At 44.1% G+C, this 18,357-nt stretch overlaps 1 protein-coding gene across 3 annotated transcripts; it reads left to right on the top strand.

Annotated features, from left to right (window-relative positions):
- The first annotated feature begins 14 nt into the window (after nt 1-14).
- On the top strand, nt 15-14,055 carry CSTF1 (cleavage stimulation factor subunit 1). 3 transcript variants are annotated; one of them, XM_049869478.1, is made up of 6 exons: nt 15-112; nt 3,102-3,302; nt 6,028-6,305; nt 6,462-6,659; nt 7,922-8,312; nt 11,850-14,055. In XM_049869478.1, the coding sequence occupies exons 2-6, from the start codon at nt 3,134-3,136 to the stop codon at nt 12,107-12,109; spliced, it is 1,296 nt and encodes a 431-aa protein (XP_049725435.1). In that variant the 5' UTR covers nt 15-112; nt 3,102-3,133; the 3' UTR covers nt 12,110-14,055. The 3 variants fall into 3 exon arrangements, with proteins under 3 accessions (XP_049725435.1, XP_049725436.1, XP_049725437.1); XM_049869479.1 differs by lacking the exon at nt 15-112 and adding an exon at nt 219-288; XM_049869480.1 differs by lacking the exon at nt 15-112 and adding an exon at nt 306-624.
- The last annotated feature ends 4,302 nt before the right edge of the window (nt 14,056-18,357 follow it).

Raw genomic sequence — 18,357 nt, 5'->3', positions numbered from 1 at the left:
GCGGTGCTGTCCGGGATCGGGCATTTTTCTGGGAAACAACAGTTCCCTTGCGTCAGGGCTGCCGCACAAGGAATAAATCCAGGGGAGGTGAACGAGCCTCTGGAACGTGCCAGTAAGTAAGATGGCGAGGAGGGCAGACGAGAGAATGGGGCCGATCGATAGCGCAGCGCTCGGCGCGGCGCCTTGTGCGCCTGCGCAGAGAACGTGCGCGCCGAGCGATCGATTGGGAAGCATTCGCGCCTCCATTTTTCTAAAAGAGAGCGGGGACCGCGAGAGCCGGATCAGCGGGTAAGGGGGTTCCGGGATGCGGGGAGAGTGGCTGTGCGGTCGGTTGGGGCCTGCAAGGGCCCGCGGGCAGGACTGAGGAGAGGCAGGAGGGTCAAGAGTGAGGGGAGAGGCCTGCAGCCTGAGCTCGGTTTTCTGAGTTGCCGGGCTGGGCCAGCACACCCCCTCCTCTTCCTAAAAGGGGACGTCGCGCCCGTCCCCTCCCCGTTCTTAGTTCGCCTTTGCCTTGGGATGGTTGTGGCGCGTACAGTAAGGAGAGTTTGTTCTCGCCCGGGTCTCCCAACTCCGGCATTCCTCGTGTCTCCGGGCCTCAGTGTCCCCACCTGCAAACGGGGGATAGTAAGTAGACTCCTGCTAGCCCGGCTAGTGAACGTACAATGGGAGTTGGGAAGCGGGAGCTCGCTCTGCTTTCTTTTGTTGAGCTCTTTGTGCACCCCATGATACACTGAAGATACGGGTTAAAATAATAGTTAAGTTCTGAGCTCTGGGTGGATTAACCAGCCACACTTAACTTTGGTGGGTTTCCTAACCTCTCTGAGCCCCGTTTCATCGTTGTGTCTCAGTATTGCCTACAGAAGCATAGATGTACATAGATTTGCTTCTGCATACTCTTGAAGTGCTTAGGACGGTGTCCAGTATGTAGGAATGCTCAGTAAATGTTCCTGTTATTATTAACACCCACCAGTATAGTGTGGGGTTAGCACGCAGGCCCTGCCATTAGCAAGCTGTTTGACCCTGGCTGAGTTAGTTAACCTCTCTGGGCCTCAGGTTGGAGCCCTGGTGGCACAGTGGTGAAGAGCTCAGCTGTTGACTAGACGGTCGGCAGTTCAAGTCCACCAGCCACTCCTTGGAAACCTTATGGGGCAGTTCTCTGTCCTTCTAGTTGCTATGAGTCAGAATCAATTTGACAGCAATGGGTTTCATTTTGGTTTGGGCCTCAGGTTGCTTATCTCTAAGTAGGACTAGCTGTGGAGTGAATGAGGTGATGCATGTAAGCTGTTTACACAATGTGTCCTGCATATTGTACTCACATGGAGTTGCCATAGTTGGAATCGACTCAATGGCAACTAACAAGAACGACAAATATCAAATAAATACTAGCCAGGATTATTGTTGTTAAGCTTTTAGGGAACATTACGAAGTTGTGTTTAGGGACAACACGGGCTCTAAAGACACACCCCCAGTGTTCCAGCCCTGATTTCTCCAGGCAATACTTGTGAGAACTTGAGTAACTTATTTTCCTTCACCTGGAAACAAGGCGATTACAAAACCTCCATTATAGGATGCTTTTGAGGATTAAATGAGATAAAACATGGTAAACGTTCAGTTAGTGTTAGCTGTTATTATGATCAGTAACCTCAGTGACTCTCCAGAGGAAGCTATGTAGTTAGAACAGGTGGTTCTCCATCTCTTTCCTGCATACATCTTCTTTTTCAGAATATAGCAATACCAAGTAAATATAACAACACCAAGAGGTCCTGATGTTACCGTTCACTCTGGTTTTTCTTGTCTCTGTTTCTCTCTCTCAGGCTGCAAATCCACAACTTTTCTTTTTTATTGCTATTCCCAGGCATCTGCAGCCTTCTGATTACCTGCCCACACGTTCGTTGGGTCTGTGATTTTTGATAATCAATGTCTTATCTAATTAGGTCCACTGTTACTTTGTGCCATCAAGTCAATTCCAACTCATAGCAACCCTGTAGGGCAGAGTGGGACTGTCCCATAGAGTTTCCTAGGCTGTAATCTTTACAGGATCCAATCACCAGGTCTTTTCTGGTGACTGACAGGTTGGAACCACCGACCCTTTGGTTAGCAGCCTAGCGCTAAACCATTGTGCCACCAGTGCTCCTTTAATAGGACTACTACAGGTCTTTTAAGACTTTGGGAGCACTTAGACACTTGGAAATCAATCTGAATGCACAATCATTCCAGATTTTTTCTTTTCTCTCCCCCATTTTTCCCATATGTTAGTTGGCAATATTTTTTTTAAGTGGTTCATGTTTTGTCTTTCCAGAGCATTCAACTTGTTTTAGTTTTCATTAAAACAATAGCTTTTTGCCCTCATATTTTAATTTATTGTGTAATTATATAATTCAGTAACAAGATTGGTTGCCGTAAAACAGATTTTAGGAACAAGCATGACTGACTTTGGTAAACATACAGCTCAGCTGGTGGAAACAGTAGTCCCTAGACGTTCGAGAAAGTAGCACCTGTCCACAATTTTCAACACCACTCAGTGTTTTGTTAACAGAAGAAATGGAAGTTCCTGGGACAGCAATAAAGGATTAAAATTGTAGGCAAGTGGTTTTGGCAGAATGAGCCCGGGTGGTGCAGCTTGTAGGTGCTTGGCTGCTAATCAAGAGGTTGGCTGTTCAAGCCCACCAGCAGCTTTGCAGGAGGAAAGACCTGGCAATGTGCCCCTGTAAAGATTACAGCCAAGAAACCCTATAGGACACATCTACTCTGTCACATGGAGTCACTGTGTTGGAATTGACTCGATGGCACCCAACAACAGTTTTGTCAGAGAAGGAAAGGGTGAGGGTAAGTTGAAGGGAAATGCTACTCTCGATCTCAGCTGGCATGACTCAAATGCCTTCTGTGCTCAGTGCCCTATGTGCACATCTTGTTAACCTTCAGTGATTTACTGAACAGCTGGGGAACCCGAGCCTCAGGGAAATGAAGTCACTGACCAAAGATGATGCGGCCACTAGAGCTGGATTTCAGCCCCACACGGCTGACCCCAGAGACCTGTGTTGCGTCCGGTGATTTCCTCATGCCTCTGCCCTTCCCCACCCACCCGTGTTCTCTTCTTGCAGCTGGCAGGGAAACCGTCTTCCTCGCCTCCAAGATGTACAGAACCAAAGTGGGCCTGAAGGACCGTCAGCAGCTCTACAAGCTGATCATCAGCCAGCTGCTGTATGATGGCTACATCAGCATTGCCAACGGCCTCATCAACGAAATCAAGCCCCAGTCCGTGTGTGCCCCCTCAGAGCAGCTCCTGCATCTCATCAAACTAGGTAGCCTGTCAGGGAATGCGTAGCTCCGAGACGAGGTTTTGGGTGTTTTCAGGCATCAGAGGTTTTTAAGATGATTATAGTTGAGTTTTAATGCCTACTATGGACCAGGTAAGGAGCCCTGGTGGCGCAGCAGTTAAAGCACTTAGCTGCTAACTGAAAGGTCAGCAGTTCGAACCCACCAGCCACTCTGAGGGAAAAAGACGTGGCAGTTTGTTTGCATAAAGATTACAGCCTTGGAAACCCTATGGGGCAGTTCTGCTTTGTCCTAGAGGGTCGCTGTGAGTCAGAATCGACTCGGCGGCAGCGGGTTCTTTTTTGTTTTGTTTTTGTTTTAAACGTGCCAGGTTTAGTGCTGGATACCAATGGGGTAAGCAAAGTCCAGATCATGAACACTTTAAGCCACTTCCAGCCTCAGGGCCTGAAGGACTTTGATGTGTTATTACTGACTTCCTTCAGGTCTTGGCTCACGTGTCACCTCAGAGTTGTCCTCACCCTCTAAAGTAATCCCATGATCTTCCCCACACTCCCCAGTTACTCCACCACAGCCAACCTGGCTCTTTCCTTCATAAGGGAATCACTGTGTGAAATGTTCTTTATTGTTTGGGTTGTTCCTGCACAAGCCGTCTCTCCTCCTCCTCGCTAAAGTTAGTAACAGTCAGGACCTTGTCCTGTTCAACATGGCATTCTAACGCCCACCTGGCTATAGAAAACGCAATAGAACAGAGTGGCTGAATACATAGTCTTGTCTCAGTTACTGTGCTGGAGTTGAAACTGTATCTGATAGGCAGTGTGTTATAGGCCTAGCTCTGGAAGCAGACGCCAAGGTGGGGTTTGTGTATGAGATGTTTAATAGGGATCAGCACCTAAGCAGGGAAAGGGAGCACGCAGGATTGGGCAGAGGAATAAATCGAATGCAACTCAGGCCCAACAAAGCATCCCCAGTGGAGGGCACTAGAGTGAATGTTGTCCCTGAGTCTGTGTCAGGCCAAGAGAACCAAGCCTGTGTACCTGGCCTCACCCCATCCTAGGATGTGGACTGCACAGGGAAGGTAACCACCGTGGACGAGGTTGTGCCCTGCAGCAATCCCTCCTAGAACAGGAATCTGGGCGGCATGACTACATACGTACTGTACCTGGGGATGTGTTTCTAGCAGAGAGTAAAATGACTGAATCTGCAGCTTAGAGAAATCACTTTAAAGAAGGCAAACTTCAGAGAAGTATCTATAGTGTGAAACAAGCTGTGGTTTATACCCTACAGAACTGTCTTGTCTGCATAAACGGAAACAAAAAGGTCCACAGTGATACACAAAACAGAATATGATCGAAGGGGGTTGGGCAGTCCAGGGGCATCTTCTTTTTTTTCTTTTTTTTTGAGAGTATACCCAGTTTATTTTAAAAATTATTTTAGGAATGATGTGGTGAGTGGGTTGTAGAAGTCTGAGCATGGAGGTCAGGAGACCAGTTAGGAGGTTTTTGCAATAGCACCATCAAGAGATTAAGAACGCTGTATGTTTTAATACCAGTAAGGCATGGCCGCTTCTTGGCTTTCTTTTTAAGATTTACTAAATGCCTTTCACTAAAAATATATTCATCCATTTTGTTAAGAAAAATAGAAAACGAGATTATACGCAGAATACGAGTATTATTGTATAAAATTACGTGTATAAAAAAATTTACTAAATGCTTATTCTTACTGGATGCAAAAATGGACAATTAGTGGGAGGAAAACTCGCCCAGAAACAAGATGAGTGGATACAAGAATCTGCCACTTAGTAGAGAGAGGATGGGTTATCATCAGATGACATTGGAAAAACCGTGTAGATGAAAAGAACCTCCTTACCCAATCCACAAAAATAAATTCCAAATGGATCACCGAGTTTAAATAAAGCCACAGAAGGATTGGAAGAGAAAATAGGTGCCCATTTGTTTGATTTAGAATGGAAGCATACTTTTCTAGGCAAAAACTTTTTAAAAAGCAGTAGTTAACAATTGTAAAAGCTGAGATTCTCTATAGATTACAGAACCCCACAAGCACCTCTGCTGTAACTAGTGTGCACTGCTTATGGGCCTGGGGTATAAATACAACCGCATTTCTTATTGTTAACTGTTACAACTAAATGCTGGCAGAGGTCCCCAGTTGTCAGATTTTCAGGAATTCCAGTCTCTCCCACAACCCCGTGCCTCTCCTTGATTTGGCCCAGCACTGCTTGGCAGCTTGGGAAGAGCTTGCCAGTGCCTAGAACGGTGGGCCTGAGGCCATCTCACACAAGGGTGACTGCCAGTATGTCTCCAGGCCATCAGCCCCCAACAGATACATGCTCACAGCCAGAGATGATCTCAAGGCCTGGGAGGGGAGTAGAATGTTGAAGGAGCAGGCCTCTTGCTGAGGTTACCAGGGCCCTAGCTCTTCATTTTCTAGTTGCTCAGCCCCATACAGAGCTGTTTGTTCAGGAGTGCGGTGTCAAAAGTAGGTTGCATGTAGCCTGTTACCGATGAGGAACCGATGTCCTGGCACTCACCTATATACGATTTCACCAATACCGTTCTCCCTGACTAACTCGCGAGGATTTTGTTTTTTGCCCCCCTTCTTCCTCTACGTGTTATTTAACCCCCCCACCCCCCGAAACTACTACTGAGAGTTTTCCACTAGGACAAAAAAATAAGCGAGAGTTTGTTTGTAATTAATTTCATTTTTTATCATGCCCATACTTTTGTTTTCTTTAAGGAATGGAAAACGATGATACTGCAGTTCAGTATGCAATTGGCCGTTCAGATACAGTTGCCCCTGGCACAGGGATTGACCTGGAGTTTGATGCAGATGTCCAGACCATGTCCCCAGAGGCTTCAGAGTACGAAACATGCTACGTCACGTCCCATAAAGGGCCCTGCCGGGTCGCCACCTATAGTAGAGATGGGCAGTTAATAGCAACCGGGTCTGCTGATGCCTCCATAAAGATCCTTGACACAGAGAGGATGTTGGCCAAGAGTGCCATGCCAATCGAGGTGAGAGTCCCAGAACGTGCTGTTGCTTACCTACCATTGTTCTTGGGTCAAATGAGAGAGTGGCTTAAACACCTTTCTCTTGTCAGGGTTTTAGATTGTGTGCTTTGATTTCTGGCAGATTTTATGTGTTAAGCATCTCTTTGCTCGTTGGTTTAGGTCATGATGAATGAGACTGCACAGCAGAATATGGAAAACCACCCAGTGATTCGAACTCTGTACGACCACGTGGATGAAGTCACATGTCTTGCTTTCCACCCAACAGAACAGATCCTGGCCTCTGGTTCAAGGGATTACACTCTTAAATTGTTTGATTATTCCAAACCATCGGCAAAAAGAGCCTTCAAATACATCCAGGTTAGAATCTGGTGTTTGGAAAGGAGCGTAACATTTTTTCTTAAGTGCCGTGAGCCGTCGTCTGACTGTTCTTTTTTAACAGCAGTCCCAGTGATCATCCTATAAAACAAAGTACAGCAACAGGGAGACGTGCCGCAGGGGGCGTGAGGGTGAGGCATCCTGGCGTGTCGCAGGCCAGCTCCCTCTGGCGGCCAGGACTGACTGGTCACAGTTCATGAGATGCGGGGTCAGAACCCATATCACTCTTAAAGGTCGTAAATCCTGTTAAAAACAAAACACAACAATTTGGCTAAGATATAACTTAGGGAAATCAAAAAGTTGTTAAGTCAAAACTATTGAGAGCTTGCTGGAAAAGTGGCATCTGGTACCCTGTTTTGAATGTTCAGTTCAAAAATACTAATAGTAGTGGTTTCTACTTTAATAATTAAATTTGTTTTTTTATTCAATTTTTGGAAAGGCACCATTGTGGCACAGTGGTTAAGCGCTTGGCTGCTGACCAAAAAGGTTAGCACTTTGAGCATACCAGCCACTCCACTGGAGGCAGGTGTGCCAGTCTGATTCCGTAAAGATTGCAACCTCGGAAACCCTATGGCGTGGTTCTGCTCTGTCCTACAGGGTTGCTGTGAATTGACTCAATGGCAGCGGGTTCGGTTTGGGTTTTTTTTTTCCCCACTTTAAAATTTTAAATTTTTACTCAGTTTTTGGAGTCCTGGGGCAAATACGTGCAAGTTTTACGTTCATTCCGTAATCCTGCACAAATGCGTCATTGGTCATTATTATGGTACATAGATATCTGAGTTCACCTGGTGCTCGTATTGCAAATAATGACGCTCACTCCTATGGTTTTTTGGAATAACCTTATCAATTTTGGAAATCTCTGTGCAGAAGATGACAAGCCATTGTGGTGCAGTGGTTAAGCACTCAGCTGCTAACCAGAAGGTCAGCAGTTCGAACCCACCAGCCACCCCACGGGAGAAAGTTGTGGCAGTCTGCTTCCGTAAAGGTTTCAGCCTTAAAAACCCAACAGAAGAGTTCTCCTCTGTCCTTCAGGGTTACCATGAGTTGGAGTCGAATTGACTCAGCAGCAGTGGGTTTGGTTTTTTTTGGTTTGGGTTCAAAAGATACTTTCCAGGGAGTCCGTTTGTTCCTTTTCATACCTATGTAATATTTGTAATATTTGATTGTTGTTTTATGGATTTCCGTGTTTCCTGTGGACTCAGCGTCTGCCTGCTGGTCACCTGTGAATGTCTCTGTCCTAACAGGAGGCTGAGATGCTCCGCTCCATCTCCTTTCATCCTTCCGGAGACTTCATACTCGTTGGGACTCAGCATCCTACCCTTCGGCTCTATGACATCAACACATTTCAGTGTTTTGTGTCTTGTAATCCTCAAGATCAACACACAGATGCTATATGCTCCGTTAACTACAACCCTAGTGCCAATATGTATGTAACTGGCAGCAAGGACGGCTGCATCAAATTGTGGGATGGCGTTTCAAATCGCTGCATCACAACTTTTGAGAAGGCACATGATGGTGCGGAAGTTTGTTCTGCCATTTTTTCGAAAAATTCTAAATACATTCTCTCAAGCGGAAAAGACTCTGTTGCCAAACTCTGGGAGATATCGACAGGACGCACGCTGGTCAGATACACAGGTATGTGAAAAACTGGCATCACTTGGCATCTGTGTAGCATTTTACAGTTCCCAGAACTCTTAGATGCTCACAGTAGATCAACACAATAAATCTCTGAGCTTCAGATGCTCAGAGGAAGCTGAAGCTTAGAAGTTACCTAGTTTTTGCTAAGGCTATGGTTAGTAGGAGGCAGAGCTGGAAATAAAACCAGTTTCCTAGCTTTGCTCTTTGCGATACATGACAGCTCAGTGTAGGTTGGTTTCCATGGAGGTACCACAGAAGAACCTGGCAGGCTGGCTGTAGACTGATGGCCTGCCCTCTGCCCACAAAAATGGAAGTGCAGTCCAGAGAAAGCCTCAGTTAGTGTGACTCAGGAAGTCTACAAGTTCAGGAAAGAAGGGCCGAAAAGGAAGGTCTGGGCCCATTTCTAAGAGGGCAGAGGTAGCCCCCGAAGTAAGACCACGGATGTTCTGAGCCTGGACTAGTGAGCTCGTCAGACAAAAAACCAAGGTGGTGTAATTCTTTGTCATCAATTCATGTTGGTATCTCATGAAGAAAAGAGCTTGTGTGCTCTTTTTCTGGTGAAATCTATTTAAATTTATCCTATCACTAGCAGTTACTGTTCAGGTCTAATTATGTTTGCCAGTGAGTTACTAAAATATCATGTTGTCTTATTCTGTTCCTTGGAGCAGAAAAGACTGGTATTTGGTTTTTGGAAGAAAAAAAAACTCACAGGAAGACACTATTGGAAAAGACTCTGCTGTGCCAGGGACGGTCCCTGTAAATTAGCATCTTAGACAAGAAAACTGAAGAGTTCGTGGCATTGGGACCACCAGGGACAGTCCCTGTAAACTAGCATTTTAAACCCAGTGCCGTCGAGTTGATTCTGACTCAATAGCGACCCTGTAGGACAGAGCAGAACTGCCCCATAGAGTTTCCAAGGAGCGCCTGGCAGATACAAACTGCCGACCTTTTGGTTAGCAGCTGTAGCACTTAACCACTACAGCACCAGGGTTTCAAAACTAGCATTTTAGAGAAGAAAATTGAAGGGTTTGTGGCATTGGAACCACCAGGGTGCAGCACAACCTACCTGAGATTTGTCTTGTGACCAGGGTTTGCTTCCAGGCCATCTTCCTGGCTTCCAGTGTATATAGCACAATTGCCAAGTCTTGCAAAGAGCCATTTTTATCATAATCCTTTGTGACTTCATTGAAACACTTCAATTTTATATGTAGCTATTTTGAAAATAATCTTTACTCATTAGTATCCAAGGGCTTACTGCAAAAAGAAGGTACAAAAGTGATCAAAGTAAACATTGAAAGCCCCTCCCTCTTCAGAAGTAGCCACCGTTATTTTTCAAGACTGATGGGTATCTGGGTGGGTACACAGCCAGCCAGTCACAGTCGTTTATTGTCTTTGTTTTGTTCTGTGAGTGTTGGGGATGTTTTGTGGTGGCATGTGTTGACTGGTTTGTTCTGTGGAGAATTGCAGTTTGCTTTTCAGAATGGCATTCTGTGGGACTTTGTACACGGATTCCCGGGTTTTTTCTTTAACACCGCTAAGACCCTTCCATGCCGGCACATTAGATCTGTTTCCAGTTTTAACGTTTAGTTAGAGTTCAAGGGGTTCTTGAAATAGGAAAAGGAAGAACTTTTAAGAAAATATTAGAAATTTTGACACAAATTAATTTAAGACACTAAACAAAGTGCTGGCCTAGAGGGAAAATATGCATGGCACACGTTAATACACAAATCCTGGTGGCGCAGTGCTTAAGCACTGGGCTGCTAACCAAAAGGTCGGCAGTTCGAACCCAGCAGCTGCTCCATGGGAGAAAGATGTGGCGGTCTGCTTCCATCAAGATATACAGCTTTAGAAACCCCACGGGGCAGTTCTTTTCTGTCCTACAGGGTCACAATGAGTCAAAGTTGACTCGATGGCAATGGATCGTTTATAATAGACACATGTCAGACATTGCATTAATGTCTTTATAAAAAGGCCTTATAAATAAGAAAAAGATGAGCCCAGATTTGGCAGAAAAATGGCCAAAGGACATTGATTCATTTTATAAAAGAAATAAAAATGGTCAGTAAGCACAAGATGACCAGCCTCACTATGAACCTAAGAAATGTAAGTGGAAGTCTTTTTTTTTTTTTTTTTCTGCTGATAAGATTTCAGGAATTAAGAAGATTGATAGTATCTGGTATTGATAAGGATTTAGGGAAATTATATGTATTGTGGGAGTGTCAATTGGTAAAATATTGTGAAGGGCAGTGTGTTGTCATATTTTAAGTACATGTGTTTTTGTCCCACCATATCCTGTCTTAGAAAGTCAGCCTAAGATAATCAGACAAGCGCGTACACATAAAAGGAAGTTCATCCAGTGTCATCTGGAGTAATCAGAAATTGGAAACAACATACATGCCCATGATTATCATCAAGCAAATAATCATAGCAGTGCTTATTGAGTCCTTCTTATGCTGCAAAGCTGTATAAGCATCGTTGTTGTTGTTGTTAGTTGTAATTAGAGTCGATTCTGACTCATGGCGACCCCATGTGTGCAGAGTACAACTGCTTGCTCCATAGAGTTTTCAAGGCCGTCACCTTTTGGAAGCAGATTGCCAGGCCTGTCTTCTGAGGCACCTCTGCTTGGGTTCAGACCACCTACCTTTGGCTAGCAGTCAAACTTTTAACTGTTGTCATAGAATATCCTGTGGGATAGGTGCTTAATCATACCCACTGAACAGATAAGAAAATTAAGTCTTAGGGGTATTAAGTAATTTGCCCAAGGGTTACATCACAAGTAGTGTTGACTCCGGATCTGTCCAATACCAAAAGTTTGTGTTTTTAGCCAGTAAGTGATACTGCCTCTTTATAGACTGTCACCATATGTTATTGAATGAAAACACCATACGGCATATGCTCTGACATATGTGCTTTTATATATGAGTGCACAACACATAGAGATACTTGGAAACGATTTTCACCAAACTATAGACCCTAAAACATATGTTTTCTTACGGTCCTAAAAAAGGATATAGCTTCTTTTTGGAGCTATTCATACTCTTAGTCCCAAGGAGTTCAGTTCCTAGGAATTTCATCCAAAGAAAATGAAGCTTTCTATACAAAAGAAGTTTATCACAACATTACTCATAATTGAATACAATCTAAATGCCTGGCAGTAAAATAATTGTTAGCTAATGGTGCATCCGGACAATGGGATACTTGGCAGCCAATTAAAAATCATGGGGGAAAATTACCCGACGTAAAATTGGTTTAAACCGTTTTAGGAAAATACTAGTTATGTATTAAAAATGTTTTATGCCTGGACGTATATCACAACATTAACAGTGTTGCCCTCAGGTGGTGGACCTAGAGGTGATTTTCTCGTTTATACTTTTTTAGAGTTTCCACAATTGTACAGTACATGTGCACTACCTTGACAGTTTTCACATGCTGTTTTCACATTGAAAGGACTGCAGTAGAGAAGGCTGAGGGTCTGAGAGGGGAAGGCCGCTCTCACTCGGCCCGCAGGTCCTCACCCTCCCGGTCTCTGTGCAGGTGCCGGTCTGAGCGGACGGCAGGTGCACAGGACGCAGGCGGTCTTCAACCACACCGAGGACTACGTGCTGCTGCCGGACGAGAGGACCATCAGCCTCTGCTGCTGGGACTCGCGCACGGCCGAGCGCCGGAACCTGCTCTCCCTGGGCCACAACAACATCGTCCGCTGCATCGTGCACTCGCCCACCAACCCTGGCTTCATGACCTGCAGCGACGACTTCCGGGCGCGCTTCTGGTACCGCAGGTCTACCACCGACTGAGCGGGCCCTGCATGGGCTTCCTTTCTCAAGGACTGCCCTCCACCCCGGCTGGCCCGCGTCAGCCTCCGTAGTAAGTCACTGTACCATCTTTGGTGGTTGAGCTGCCACTCGACAGCCTTCTTGGATTTGTACAAAAGAACCTTTTTTTACCTTGATGTGGAATCATGGTGGAGAAAGCTGGAAATGCAGATCTGTGCAGTTGCTCCACATTCCCTGAGGATTACAGTGTGATTTTTATCGGTTTCTAAGCCTAGGACTTGCCAGTTCTCTTGAATCTCTAGATCGTTTGAGGACGGATGGAGTATTGAAGCGCTTTCTAAATCTCAGGTGGCTCTTTCATGGAGAATTGTCATTTGGTTATTCTGTCAACTTTTGTACCTGTTGTGCTCCACCCTCTTTGTGTACTTACTTCCTTTCAAGATACATTTTGGCAGATAGAGTCCTGCAGCTCTGAGAATCAAGAGTTTTGTGCCGTATTGAAACCACGCTAGAGAATATTATCAGTTCTATCCTGAAATGGCATCATTCTGATAATAAAGCTCAGATCTGCAATTGTAGTGTTACATATTTTTTACTTCAATGATATTAACAGCCAGTTATTTCCTGAAGATTTCTAGATACGTCCTCCGTCATGACGTCCCACATTATCCTCTCATTTCCTGCTATGCTTACCTTCAGTTAATGTATTTCTGATGAGATTATGATTTCATTAGGAACATAGTGGAAAATTCAGTATATCCAGATCTAATCAAAATGAAGTGAGCCTTCTGTTGCTCTCAGGTGCTGCTCATCTTCACAAATGATTACCACCGACTGACTTTGTTCTTACAGAATTTAAATCTTATTTTTCAGTTCCCTTCAGCATGAGCTGTAACTTCTCATCATTGATGCACATGGTATCTGCAGCCTCAGGAGAGTTAGCCAACTGATGCATGTTTTCTTTGTCTTGAAACTTTTTAAAAGGTGACAATATTTCTATGGTTTCAACTCCAGCTAGGTCAGAAAATCCTGAACTCATTATAAGCATGAGCTGTGGTTTGTATTTATCCCCAAAAAACAAATACTTAATGGCCTGGGCCAGGGTATACCTACAAATATAATCTGGGATCATTTGATAACAGTAGTAAATAGATGAAAGTAAAAGTATTTGTTTTATACTATAGGAACTTTAAACTCATCTTAAAGTTATTGCATAAAAATTCTGCGTTAGTCATCACCCTTGGGAGGGTCAGTTAAACTCCTTGGTCTGTGAAGCTATTTTAAAAGCATTCTTTAAGTGTTGTTAAATCCCAGAGCTCAGGGATATCATATCTTGATCCAGATAACCAAAAACACAAACCTGTTGCCGTTGAGTTGATTCCGACTCATAGCAACTCTAAAGGACAGGGTAGGGTTTCCAAGAGCGGCTGGTGGATTCAAACTGCAGACCTCTTGGTTGGCAGCCAGGCAAAAAGTCATGAGCCAAAACTCCCCACTTCCTTTTCGGACTTTTCTTTTGCTTTCAACTTAAGAAACTAAAGGAGAGGTTTGACGTTTTCCTCATTATTCTGCCCTGGCATGTGTACTAGCACATGTTAGAACGACCACACACTGCGCTTCTGGTGTGAGTGCCATTGTGTCTGTTTAATTGCTCATGACTAAAAATAGTAATGCTTACGTTTTACAGTTTGAGGAGTCGTCTCAGCAATGGGTGTGTAGTTTCAGGATTTCTGCTTACAAAATCAGAATATCTTTGTGTGTTCCCAAAATAGTCTTTTTATTTTATTTTATTGTTTTTCTTTTAAAAATCATATTGATGTTCTGAGCTGATGTAAATGCCAGGAATATTATCCAGACTCCACCTCCTCACGTCATTAATTGTCCCACATGGTACCGTGGCACTCAAATGGTGAATATTATCCAGCTAGGATATGAAGTTATAACTTCGATGTTGTTTTTTAAAGATATGTGATTTCTAAAATAAACTTTTTATATATAATGTTTTAAAGCTAGTTCTTTTTTTATTTTTTGGGAGCATCAGCTCTCACACAGTAGGTGCGACTTTGGTCTAGTACTCTTCACACCATTTCTTTAGTGCTTCGTATTAGAAATCAGGTTTTGGTAGCTTAACCACCTTTAGCTGTGCACCTTTGCTCTTTACATCTACCCTCTGAGTTCCGAGTTTGAGCACAGTTCAGTGTCTTTGGCCCATTCAGAGAAAGCTACCTTTTCCCTTAGGAAGGGCAGTGTCATGGGGGACTCCTGTTACTAACTTGGTAAGGAGCAAGGAAAAAATCTCTTCTGGGCTACAGCTTCCTTTTCTGTGATTAAGGGGCTTAATTAAAAAAAAAAAAACTCCAGCACGCACATCAACGCGTGAAGCTCCTTTTTTGTAGATGCAACGTGATATAACAGATTTGAGGTGCGTTGACTTTTAGGGTGGAGACTTTTTTCTGAGAATATGGCAGACCAGATACTCTGAGAGCCCTGCAGAACAAACCTGGAAAGAATCTATTTTTAATGTCTGAATAGATAACAGCTAGCAAGAAAGGAGGAAATTCTTAAGAGGCAAAAACAAGAACACATAAATCCGGGTTAGTGGCGTGCTGGGGCTGACAATTGCACCAAGGACATTTGCCAGTCCCGTGTAGCCTGAGGATTTCTGAACAAAAGTCAAAACTTTGGGTCCTCACAGGGTGGGAACTTTGATCAAGACCCAGAAAGCCCAGAACCCTAAAAGCGCTCCCCTCAATGGAAGGGCAAACTTGGCAAAAACCCTGCCTCAGAGAAAGATAGGCAACCTGCCTGACTGGGCATTAGCCCAGGGTTTGCAGGGGAGGGGCATAGTGGGAGAGGAGAGGGTCTTCTAACCACAGACCCCCCCTCAGATTTGGAACAGCTGACACTACCTTTGTGGCCTGGAAAAAAACAAGCTGGGAATTTAAAACAATCTCCAATCGGTAGTGGCCACAAGCGTCTTGACACAAGCTGGCACAGACTCTGGAAGAATACACTGAACCGCAGGCCTCAAATGATTCTCCCAGATACAGGTTCTGAGAGTCAGGTTCACAGTCAAATGTATGAGGAAACAGCCACCCTGCTGGTGAGAATCAGCAGAAACCGGAAGCAGATGTAGGAATTACCAGATGCAGAATATATACATTTGTATAACGTGAAGAACTAAAACAGGATAACTAAAGGGGGACCAGGGATCAAGAGACTCGAAAGTGGCCAAGTGGATTTGAACAAGAGAATGTTTAGAAAACTGTGTAGGAACAACCTCTATGGTTTTCACACCTGATGCTTTTGGCCTTTTCCTGGAGCTTTTTATTTTGCCTTCCTCCTCCCTTCAAGGAAACCTTGGTGGCGTAGTGGTTAAGTGCTACGGCTGCTAACCAAAAGGTCAGCAGTTCGAATCCACCAGCCGCTCCTTGGAAACTCAACTCTGTCCTATATGGTTGCTATAAGTTGGAATCGACTTGACGGTAGGGGGTTTGGTTTTTTTGAGGCCTTCTTCCCACTCATCTTTTGACCAGTTGGCTCCACCACTTTCAGTCTGCACACGTGTCTTACTTGCCGGTGACATCATTTTCGACCCTGGTTTTCTGTGTTCTCCACGCCGACCATCAGCCTCTTTCTCTAGCTTTCTGTCCTCCCTGGACACCCACAGCTTTTCCTGTCTACTTTTTATTTTCAGTTCTTGCTCTGATCCCTTTTCCTCTTCAACCTTGGGACCAAAATCCAGGCTATAAAGCTGAGTTATCACCGATAATGGCGGTGGCTGCAGAACCCCAACCCCCCCTTGTGTTACTCCTACATTAAGATATTCCGATTCATTTGTTGGCAATTTAGGAAATCCTGCTTTGGACCAAAGGAGCTATTTTTATGAATTTATGCAGTTAAAATCTGCCTGATAATTCCAGACAATTTTAAAGCCATGCAGGTTGAGATTTCCTGCCAAGGCTTTAATTCTTTGAGCATTCGGAGTCTGGTTCAGCTGTACTTTGTAACTCAGGTATTGAGGCCGGTGTTGGAATACGACCACTCCAGGAGCTAGATAGCCAGAAGTCCATGTGAAAAGAGCATCAAAGCGTGCAAAAACCAGTTCAATATACTAAAGCAATTCGCCTTTCTGCACACTAATTAGAAAAAATTTAGTCCCAGTAATGTTCTCAGTAGCACGTTTGTCGGAAGTACTTAGATTACCTCACAGGAGTCCCCAACATATGCCGTTTCAGCCTTCAGACAGCCGGATATTATGAAAGCTACCCGGGTTCCTAGAATAACCAACTCTCGCAATATTCGTGCACATAAGAGCCTCAATTACCTTAAGAAGTAAATACGATCAGATTGCATCAGAACGTTTGCAGTCATTTCTCACATCTTTAATTCAGAAGAATCATAAAGAAATTAATAACAGACTTGAGACATCAAACCTCATTTACGGAATATCGCACTGGGTGTCTGTAGGAATTCGTCTGTGTAACTCCAGGGCCAAATCCAGTTAACTTTTGCATGTTTCCTTTTTTGGTCTGGTTGGTGTTTTCCCTCATATACATGACAACAAATTCTAATCTGTATTGTGAACTTCAGGGTAAGCCCTTCAGTACTGGGAAGCCATCACAGTTTGCCCAGACTTGGGTCAGTGCAGAGTCTTTCTTCTGGAAAGCTGTGTTCAAGTTTGGCTCCACCACTTAACTATGACCTTGAACAAGATTGTCCACCCCTTTTACTTTTTATTATGGAGAGCTTTAAATTTATACGGAACTCAACAGGACCATAGGAACAAATCAGTTGTTGCTGAGGGGGTTGGGGGGTGTTAGGATTGAGTGCCCAATAGGTGCAGGTTTCTTTTGGGGGGTGACAAAAATGTTCTGAAATTAGATAATGGAGATGATTGCACAACTCTGAATATAGTAAACACTGAATTGTATGCTTCAAAAAGGTGGATTTTATGCTATGGAAATTACATCTTGTTGTGGATTGAATTATGTCCACAAAAACGTGCTGTAAATCCTAACCTCTTTGTTTATGGTTAAAGTCCCATTTGGGAATGGGTTATCTTTGTTATGTTACTGAGGCAGGATTAGTTGAGGGTATATCATGAGTCAATCTCTTTTGAGATATAAAAGGGATTAAACAAGCGAGCAGAGCAGAGGTGGGGGAAGAGAGATGCCAAGCCACATGAAGACTGCCCAGGAGCAGAAGCTCAAAGAGACAAGGACCTTCCTCCAGAACCAACAGAGAGAGAAAGCCTTCCCCTAGAGCTGGCACCTTGAATTCAAACTTGTAGCCTCCTAAACTGTGAGAAAATAAGTTTGTTAAAGTCATCCACTTGTGGTATTTCTATTACAGCAGCACTGGAGAACTAAGACACATCTCAAAACTGCTGTTACTTTTTTTTTTTTAACATAAGAAAAGCCAACAGTACAGTATAATAAAAACCATGTACCAATGGCCCAGCCTTACCAACGTCTGACTCACGTCCAGTCTTCTTTCACCTGTACCTCCATCTACTTTCCCTTCTCGAATTATTTTGAAGCAAATCTTAGATATATTTTATCTGTAAATATTTCTAAAAGATATAAAACCAAACCCTTTGCTGTCGATTCTGACTCACAGCAACCCTATAGGACAGGGTAGAGCTGCCCCACTGGGTTTCCAAGGCTGTAATCTTCAATGGAAGCAGATCGTCACATCTTTCTCCCACAGGGCAGCTGGTGGGTTTGAATTGCCAGTGTTTTGGTTAGCAGCCAGGTGCTGAACCACGGCGCCACCAGACTTTTAAAACCACAGTCATACCACCATTGTCACTGGGTGCCATTGAATCGCTTCCGACTCATAGCAGCCCTGTGTGCAACAGAACGAAACACTGCCCAGTCCTGCGCCGACCTCACAATTGTTGCTATGCTTGAGCCCATTGTTGCAGCTATGGTGTCAGTCCATCTTGTTGAGGGTCTTCCTCTTTTTCAATGACCCTCTACTTAACGTCAAATATCTAGGCAGTGTTCATTTCCAGAAGTCTTTAAAATGACTTGTTTGTTTAGAATTAAGATCAGATATGGCCCCTACCTTGTGATTTGATGTCTCTAAAGTCTCGCTTCATCTTTTGATTCCACCCTCCTTTTCTCCCCCTTGTAGTTTATTTGTTGGAGAAACTAGGTGGGTTGTTTGGCCAAATTATTTCATCTCCCTGTCTTGCCTGATTCTTCATCAGTAAGATGTGCATAATAGTGCTAGCTACCATTTAAGGCTGACGTCCGGATTAA

This window comes from Elephas maximus, chromosome 25 (assembly GCF_024166365.1).
Source record: "Elephas maximus indicus isolate mEleMax1 chromosome 25, mEleMax1 primary haplotype, whole genome shotgun sequence".
In the NCBI taxonomy this organism is placed as follows: domain Eukaryota; kingdom Metazoa; phylum Chordata; class Mammalia; order Proboscidea; family Elephantidae; genus Elephas; species Elephas maximus.
Note: the sequence above shows the minus strand (reverse complement) of the source record. Positions and strands in the feature narration are given on the sequence as shown.